This window comes from Beauveria bassiana (genome assembly GCF_000280675.1).
Source record: "Beauveria bassiana ARSEF 2860 unplaced genomic scaffold BBA_S00005, whole genome shotgun sequence".
NCBI lineage: Eukaryota > Fungi > Ascomycota > Sordariomycetes > Hypocreales > Cordycipitaceae > Beauveria > Beauveria bassiana.
Genome location: NW_007930840.1, coordinates 1,453,307 through 1,462,160, shown reverse-complemented (window position 1 = coordinate 1,462,160; position 8,854 = coordinate 1,453,307). Strand labels below are relative to the sequence as shown.

Genomic DNA, 8,854 nt, shown 5'->3' with positions numbered 1-8,854 from the left:
TAATCAGTTCCACTACATTTGGAAGGGCAATGCCTGCTGGCAGGTCACTTCCCATCGCGGCATCACCCAGGAGCAATTTGCTGAATGGAATCCAAAAGTCGGCCTAGAATGCGACGGCCTGTCGTATGAGGCCTATGCTTGTGTTGGTGTTCTGGAGGCCGCGCTGACTCCTGATGCGACAGCTCCGTCCAACGGCATCGAGACTCCGCCGCCTACACAGCCTGATATGGTGAGCAACTTGCCAATTGTTTCATTGGATCGGCCAAGGCTATTCCTGCGGCCAATTCAAGTTGTATAATCAGTTATTCAGCAGGACTTGGAGACGTGGAATCCGCAGATCGGGGAGCAATGCACAGGCTTGTGGGCTGACGCTTATGCTTGTGTTGGTGTTTAACGATACGTATAGAGAGTGGCAACTGGCCCAGACGTTTGGCTGGACACATTTATCGACCAAAGTATGGCTTCTCCTGCGTGTTCTCGGGACCTGCTGAGTTCGCATCGGCCATTGCGCAGCCCCTTTGAACAGAGCTGAAAATCGTACTTGATCACCTGCAAGCCGGCTTGTCGCAGCGATGATGGTTGGTTGGTTGAGCATCTGTCGCCTTGTGTGCAGGTAGCATGGCTGAGTTCACAGGGACGTCGACTAGCCGTCCGCGGCTGGGCCAAGTCCTTTCACGTGATGGGTCGGACCGGAGCCAAGATGAGCGCGCAGGCAATAAAAGTTTGAATGAATTTTGTCGATTTTTAGACGTAACAGTATGCGAATACATGCTTAGCCCCGGATAACAGTCACTCGAGCTTATCTACCTACCTTTGTTGACTCCTCACCCTAATCCACAGCGCCTTGAAACTAGGTAGCCCCTATAAGCCCTCTGAGTCACCCACCAACGGCCCACTATATCGTCTACGTTGGTCAGCTACTAAGGTAAGGCTGCAGCATCCTTGTTTCATGACAACATCCATCGACCCATCAATCGAGAAAAAGTTTGCAGCCGTCGTTATTTAAGATGGCGCCGCCGAATCCAGCCTCGAAAATGTTCTCCCACAAATAAGAACGGTCCAAAAAGAATCAATCATCTCAGCTCAGTATGGACGTCTTGTCAGATATGGCGTCGTTGCGCCTCGACAGTCCCGCCAGGCTGGACACTGTGCCCATCGGCGTTTTGCGCAGCATCTTCCAATATCTCAACACAGCCCAGAGCCTGGGGCGGCTAGCAAGGACATCAAAAGGCCTCAAAGACATTGTTGAGCACCACGGCTGGAACGTCTTTGTGCGAAGCCATTATGGGTACCTCGACTTACCCCCTGGCAATTGGAAGGCGGTTGCCAAGCGCCTGACCTGGCAGACGCGAGCGTGGGAGCGAAGAGCTCTGTTGCTTTCGTCGCTAGTTTCATCAAGAAAACTGGCAGCGCGCAGTAATGGCGGCCAAGGGTCGCGTGGCGGGCGCCGTGCTCGTCCTGCCCAGACTTTTCCACCGAGCCTTTTTGTGGATGCTGCTTCCCACATGAAAGGAAAGAATGAGGAGGAGCTGGTCGCGTGGGGTATCGGAGAAGATGTGGTCGTGAGATGGCGGGAGCTACGCTTCTCAGCACCAAAGAAAGAAAGTTGGACTAATGTTGTTGGGTTGCTTTCAGGATTCAAGGCTGGCCAGGACGACGTCTCGGCGCTGGCTCTCGTCAAGAATGCCGACGTTGGCAAGACTCTGACGATGCTCGTGGGCAGAGCTAGCGGATACTTGCAATTGCTATCAACACATCACACAGATATGGGAAGAACGATTGCTTGGCTACAGCCAAAGGCTACCGACAAAGAAGAATCTGGAGGCCAGAACGACATTCAGCATATCAATGTCAACGGGCTAGGGTTATCTGCTGTGGCTGCTACCAAGGACAGCGTACTTTTTTACCCACTGCCCGAGCAATGGTCTGACCCAGAAAAGTTGGATTTGAATGAGAATGGAAATTCGGCTGAATACGTCATTCAGCCTACTGAGAGATATGACATGAAAGATGTCCAAGGACCCTCGAGCTTTCGACAGATTCGTCAAGTTCGTCACATGCCTAACGGAGATGTTGCTCTTGCGCTAAGCGGCACTGCGGAGCCTCTGCGTTTTCTCTCCAGGACACCTACCGGTGCAGTGATCACTAATGCGGCGAAAATGCAAGCGTCGTCACGGTGCGTCGACTCGTACCTCTGCACCGATAGACAATTGCAGACATCGCGGTGCGTGTTACCTCTCGACGCGGCTTCTATACCCGGCGGCTCTCCATATACGGTTCTCAGCTCGTACGATGACGGTACCATTAGACTACAAGACATGCGCACGCCGTCTGCAATCGACACCATCTACCAAGACCACTTTGAGCTCACCACACCCAATGGTCCACTAATGGCAGATGGCATGCAGCGATTCATCGCAGGAAGTGCCCGTAAGTCGGTGATTAAGATTTTCGATTTTCGATGGCCCAGGAGCTACTATTATACCGATGCAGTGCCTTGCAGCAATTCTCCGCTCGGCCCGGCTCCCAAACCTCTGACATGGACCCCCCCGCCGTTGAGTACACCGCGAGAGCGATGCTGCTACATGTCTGGCAAGGAGTGTGCTCGCCACATGCTGGCCAAGACGGACTTTTACAGGCCGAACTGCAACATCTACCTGCCCAATGTTTACCAGGATGCATCTCCTGTGTATTCCTTGGCCAGAGCGTCGTCAAGCTCGCCTAGCATCTACGCGGGCCTGTCCGGCGAACTTGTCACTATGAGCCTGCGCGATCAGGTTGCAGCCGAGAAGGAAACGCTTTTCATGCAGAAGCGAAATAGAAAATCTATGGCTGGATATTCATATCATGAATCCCTAACTAGCCTAGTCGAGACCGGAGATGGCATTGCCTTGAAGGATATCAGCGAGAGTCAACGAGTACCTGCTGTCCGCAAGCACGGGCGGGACCCGGCTCAAGTGGCATCGCAAGACTTTGGCCGCTTAGACGAGTGGCTCATGTAAGTCCTGGAATCTTGGAATGGAAAAAAGCTGCATTACAACATAAAAGGTGCCAGGGAAGAGAAATATACAACAAACAAATTCGATTTTGGACACATGAGCATCTTCGTCTCCCCATTATCATATTTGATTCAGCCACTCATAGTCTGGCAGCACCTATATCTGTGCGCGTAAAGGCACGTGAAGAATCTTGGTCATGGGTCCGACGTTTTCCGCCTACGTCTGCCACGACAAGATCGCAGCCGCTGTGGTTGAATGGTAGTAATCAGGCGACTCGCAGGTCCTGATCAAGGCGTGGGACAACTGATTAGATGCTGCAAAAGCGCGCATCTGCGTCGCGACTCGGCCATCCTCAGCGGTCGTCTCCGACACTCATGTTGCGCTACGAGCTGCCGTCTAAGGCTATTGGAGGGATCTTACTACCCGAAAAGTTGATGCCCACGGGAACCCATCATTCGATGGATCAAGGGTGGGCAGACATGACCTTCTCCACTTTGGCAGAGAAGCGGCGCATTGGAGTATCGAATCATCGACTAGCCACCAGCAGCAAGTATCCCAAAGCAGCAATCGTAATTATTATCATCTGGGGTCGGTAACTAAGTGGGGGATCGATCTCCGCCGGCATTACGGCCGGACTGGCACCAGGCTTTGATTACTACACCAGTCAAGCAAGCCATCATCTAGTGTATTAGGTGACATGGAATCATTGATTGATTAGATCATTATGCAAATCAATGTCGCTGATAAGAAAAAAAAGTACTTATTGGGTATATATCGTCATAACTTCAAACGACAAGGCTCCATCAAACGCAAGCCACCACATCTGTTTTACGCCTCACACTTCGCCGCTAACGACCGCTGGCTTGTTGTGCTCGTAAAAAACTGTGACTTCGGTCGTTCTCTGAATCATCATTCGATCTGACTCATCCGTTTGCGTTGACACACCATCATCCATTGCTCTATTCGTGGCTCGGCGAGGCAAGTTCATGCAGCTGTTGTACAGACTCTCTCTGTCATCGTCCGTGTCGTCGCGTCTCTTGCGCGTGACAGCCCTGCCAGGCTGAGCAGTGATTGATTGCTGCGCCGAGCCTTGATCGGGCCGCCAGTTGGCAGAATGGTCAGATCCTTGCGGGCCGCGTTTGACGCGATGGAACAATTTGAGCTTGCAGCCGGGCTCGCCGGGGTTGGCGCTGGGCCCGAATATACCGCCGATACTGCCGTAGGCTACCACGGGCTGGCGAAAGACGGTGAGGAAGGGTTTGAGCGCCGTAAAGGACGTGGCCCCAATGGAGAACTGCAGTGCGGCGGCGGTGTAGATGGCGGCTATTATACTCGATTGGTTGAGGTCGTCGTTGTTGCTTGGGGCAAGATAGTAGAGGCGCGTGATGACGATGGGTAAAAGTCTGCAGGATGGTCAGCCACTAAAGTGTTTGATGCGAGTAGAATGACATACAAAAGACGGAAGCCAAAAACAGCAACAATGAGGCTGCGTTTACTCAGCTGCATTTGCAACGACCAAACAAGTCGAATGACTAGCGCCCAAAGCGCAATCTCAACGACCAACCCACCGATTTCAATAGCAAGCCATCTCCAAAACATGGTACATCCTCCGTCAACTGCTAGCCATGGACTCGAGAATGGTGGCCGGATAGCAATCATTAAAAGGCACAAAAGCGCCCAAGTACCAGAGAGCCCGGCCAGCATCCTTGCTGGTCGTGTATGGGGTCCATGTTGCGCAACCTGCTCAACTAAGAAGGCTGACGCGACTCTTGTAAGACCAACAGATACTATGTATAAGATTTGCCCTATGTATATGCGCTGTCGCAGAATGTAAGTAATGGAGGTACTCTTACCGTCTCCAACGAGTCCGGTTCATACCTTGCTGATGCTGTCCAGAGCATCTGCCGACAAACTGTCGCTTCGCTTGCCGTAGCCTTTGCTAACCGCACTGTGCACGATGCCTTGGCAAGCGATTGATAGAATCTGGAAGCCGTCAGGTCAGACTATTTTCTTTCCTTCGCTTTGCGCAATAAAAACATTGTCGCTTACTAGGGCGCCAGTTACGGCCCAGTCGTCTGCTCCAATCGTCTTGATGCGCAGTTTCGCCCATAATCGAACCGCATAAAACAAAATGGCCCACGTGAGAAATATAATCATGGCCAGAGTAAGCCATGGTCCATGATCATCGCTTGCCATGGCCAGAGGAGCCGGAAGCTGTAGTGACTGCCAAAAGGAAAAAAAAACAAAAAGAAAAAAGACGTCGCACGACCTGGACTAGCAGGCCAAATGCCCTGTAGCACTCGATGCGAGAGCCCAGTCGCGAGGAAAGCGTCCAAAAAAAAGACCAAAACTGAGGCGAACAAGTGAGGCGAGCCGTATGGGTTTTGATCGAGCCCATCTGTCATTAAAGATTTGTGATTTGCGACGCCACTCTTGTTCTTTTCCAAGCGCTCCGACCAAACCACTCGCCCAAATGAATGTTTTCGCAAGTGTTTTTCCCTCTACATGTTGCACAGGCGCATGCGCGGGCCAAGTGTTGCGCAAGGGGCCAGCGGGCATTGCGGTCAGTTCAAAGACCCCCAGCACGATGCTGCACCGACCAACAACAGGTGGCGTCGTTGCTTGCTGGGTTGCCGCGTGGACCATTACAAGTCCGACCGCCTTTGCAGATGACTCGTCGCCATGTTTGCGTTTAACCCTCGTATGTCTTGCTTCTCAGATTGCGCGACGGGAATGGATTGATTCTTCCAGCATGATCAATGTGCTGTTTCGAGACGGCCCATGTTCGGCAACACGTTACACAGCTCAAGTGTGAGCCTCGCCTTGCTGTCCGTCTCTGGAACGTGAGCGTCCCGCAATTGAGAGATCGGCAATATAAATCCTTGGCTCGTATTTAGGAGGCGCCCTACTAAATTCCGGGGTTTGCGGCCGTCGCGGGTGGTGCCGAGCTTGTTGTTTGTTCCCTGCATGAGCCTGCCATTGGGCCCGATTCGTTCATGACAATCCAAGACATGATTCTTGACGAGCGATAAATGATTCACGAGGAAGTCTTTCATGGGCGGAAGCTGGTGAAAACACACAAGCGCGTGGATGCGTGCGACGCCTTTCGCCGCTTAGCCCACGAGTGCAAATTTATTTCCCCGAAAGAAACATTGTCTTTCCTTGTCTTGCTTCCCCGCTTGGCAATATCACGTTGAGCAAAGGCCCGATGAGTCGGCTTTATTCATAAACGCTCTGGCCACCAGGTTATTAGTGCCGATAAGGTCTCCCCAATCAAAGACGGAAAATAAACATTGAGGAATAGTGTTTGGAGCCATAAGATCTGCCAAGCACCATGCGATGCTGATCACAGCTGCAGGTTGGGACGTGACTAGAGTTGTAGTTGGTTGTAGACGCGATAGAAGCAAATGTCGTGGAAACCCGTTTGGGTTCCCTGGGCAGTGCAATCACCATAGGGACGGCAAACGGCCCGAGTCACCATTAATTGGCTGCAATTGAGCCATCACGCAGGACACCGGAGGCATACATGCAGTGGAACACAAATATGCTAAAGTCCAACAACCCCTTGCCATGGCTGCCCGCCGAACCTCCCCCTTTCCAGTACATTTTTTTCCCCATCACACTTTTCGCATTTCTCGACGCGCCTCGAAATGAAGCCATCCGAGGCCGATACCGCGCAAACAGCGTCCCTCGTCGCCAAGGAGAGTCCCATCCAGCTCACCACCGTCGCCGACGGCGGCCACAACTACATTGACGAGAACGGAGGCGATCCGGTTCACAAATCAACCCGCGACGATGTCATCTCCATGCAGCGTATGGGACGCACGCAGGAGCTTGTGCGGCATTTTCGCACGCTGTCCATGATTTCCTTTGTCGGGCCGTCGACGACGGCGTGGGAGACCAATATCTTTGTCTTTACGCAGGGCCTCAAGGATGGGGGCCGCCCAGGCGTCATGTACAGCCTCATTTGGAGCTTTTTCGGCTTCGTGCCCGTGTACCTGAGCATGGCCGAGATGGCGAGCATGGCGCCCATTGCCGGCGCGCAGTACCACTGGGTCAGCGAATTCGCACCAGAGAGCTGTCAAAAGATTCTCAGCTACATGACGGGGTATGTATTGTCGGCCCCCATGGCTGGCGATTTACTTTGAGGATCAACGATGCCCAGAAGCTCTTTCTTCCGGCTTATGCTGACCACGATGTGAAGCTGGACGTCGACTCTGGCTTGGCAGGCCGGAAACGCCAGTGGCATGTTTGAAGTAGGTATCATCATCCAGGCTATAATCACCGCCAACATGGATTACGACGCTCCGAGATGGCACGCCGCCGTCATCAACATTGCATTCACCCTGTTTGCCCTTGGCGCCAATGTATTAGGCTCCCGGGCCCTACCATACTGGCAGAATGCCATCTTTGCCTTTCATATCCTCGCCTTTGTCGCGTTTCTGGCTCCCATCTGGGTCAACGTGCCCCAAGCTAGCCACCACGATGTGTGGGCGCTTTGGGAGAACCGTGGCGGCTGGCCCTCCCTGACTTTGGCGATTCTTGTCGGTCAGATGCCTGGCATTGCCGCGCACGTCGGCATTGATACCGTGAGTAACAGCTTTGCCTGCACATTTCTCAGGCCTGTCTAACACCTTTGCAGGCTGCCCACATGGCAGAAGAAGTACGCGACGCGGCCAAGACGATCCCCCGCATTATGCTTGTTGGGTTTCTGATCAACATGGCTCTTATCTTTCTCAGTCTCCTCACGTTTTGCTATCACATCGTCGATATCCCCACCGCTCTTGACGACCCTACCGGCTACCCAGGCATCTGGGTTATCCGTCAGTCGATGAGTCAGCCGTGGCTCAACATCCTACTCGCCGTCATCCTCATCCTGGAAGTTTTTGGCGAGCTTTCCTACTTTGCTGCCGTCAGTCGTGATCTCTTTGCTTTCGCTCGCGATGATGGTTTTCCCTTTTCGAAATGGCTAGCTCGCGTGGACCACGAGCGCCAAATCCCGACAAACGCCTACATCTTCTCCGCTGGCTTCAGTATTGCTCTCAGTTTCATCTATCTCGGCAGTGATGTCGCATTTTATGCTGTCCTCTCACTGAGCACAGTAGCGATGCTTCAGTGCTATCTCTTCAGCATCGGTTGCATGACGTGGCGCCGGATTTTCCATCCCCATACACTGCCCCCAGCGCGCTTCTCTCTCGGCCGCTGGGGTCTTCCTATTAACATCGCCGCAGTAGTATTTTCGTTCTGGGGCTTCTTCTGGACTTTCTGGCCGGAAGAAACACCAGTTACTTTGGCCGTGTTCAACTGGGCGTCGCCAATCTTTGTCGCCACGCTGCTACTGGCGCTAATCAATTATATTTTCAGGGGCCGAGAAAGGTACCATGGCCCGGTTACTCTGGTAGAGGGCCGCAAACTCCGCGAAGAATAGAAAAGTGTCACAAATATTCACTGCGATGAAAGAGCGGGATTCGCAGTTTTTGGGGAGATGGAAGCGACATTACACACATGAATATCCAAGACATCCTAACCGATGATGGGCATTAAAGCTTTAACAGATCTAAGGCATTTGCAATGTAATTCTATTCGGCACCAGGGTTTCTCTGAGATGAACCTACTACACTCCTTCGTTGCCATTAGTGCACGTAATGGTCCAGCCGACACATATGCCCGCGTGAATAGCCGTGAATCCCTCTTTAGCCAAGACTCTCCGCGCAACAGGCAACTAAACGCAGCAGGCAGCTACAGCACATGCACTCTGGTCAATTTTTGACTATTGAATGCTATTAGCCATCAACGCATCACAATGGAGAACTTGTCAGTGAAAGCGTTCTTGACGCAACTTCCAGACGAGATGT

The 8,854-nt window shown here is 52.5% G+C and overlaps 4 protein-coding genes across 4 annotated transcripts in view; 3 read left to right on the top strand and 1 right to left on the bottom strand.

Moving 5' to 3' along the window:
• The window catches only part of BBA_02744 (LysM domain-containing protein), a gene marked incomplete at both ends in the record, with an annotated part of 1,867 nt that extends 1,569 nt beyond the window's left edge, over nt 1-298 (top strand). The window contains one exon of the mRNA XM_008597841.1: nt 8-298. Coding sequence (XP_008596063.1) covers nt 8-298 — 291 coding nt within the window. The remainder of the gene's footprint in view (nt 1-7) is intronic.
• Nucleotides 299-1,088: 790 nt separating this feature from the next.
• Nucleotides 1,089-3,002, top strand: BBA_02743 (F-box domain-containing protein; the record flags this gene model as incomplete). The annotated part of the gene is made up of 1 exon (XM_008597840.1): nt 1,089-3,002. The coding sequence occupies one exon, from the start codon at nt 1,089-1,091 to the stop codon at nt 3,000-3,002; it is 1,914 nt and encodes a 637-aa protein (XP_008596062.1).
• Nucleotides 3,003-3,834: 832 nt separating this feature from the next.
• BBA_02742 (uncharacterized protein) lies at nt 3,835-5,195 on the bottom strand (the record flags this gene model as incomplete). Its single annotated transcript, XM_008597839.1, has 4 exons — nt 3,835-4,402; nt 4,453-4,817; nt 4,878-4,982; nt 5,049-5,195. The coding sequence occupies 4 exons, from the start codon at nt 5,193-5,195 to the stop codon at nt 3,835-3,837; spliced, it is 1,185 nt and encodes a 394-aa protein (XP_008596061.1).
• Nucleotides 5,196-6,649: 1,454 nt separating this feature from the next.
• Nucleotides 6,650-8,427, top strand: BBA_02741 (GABA permease; the record flags this gene model as incomplete). Its single annotated transcript, XM_008597838.1, has 3 exons — nt 6,650-7,107; nt 7,204-7,588; nt 7,642-8,427. The coding sequence occupies 3 exons, from the start codon at nt 6,650-6,652 to the stop codon at nt 8,425-8,427; spliced, it is 1,629 nt and encodes a 542-aa protein (XP_008596060.1).
• Nucleotides 8,428-8,854: the final 427 nt, after the last annotated feature.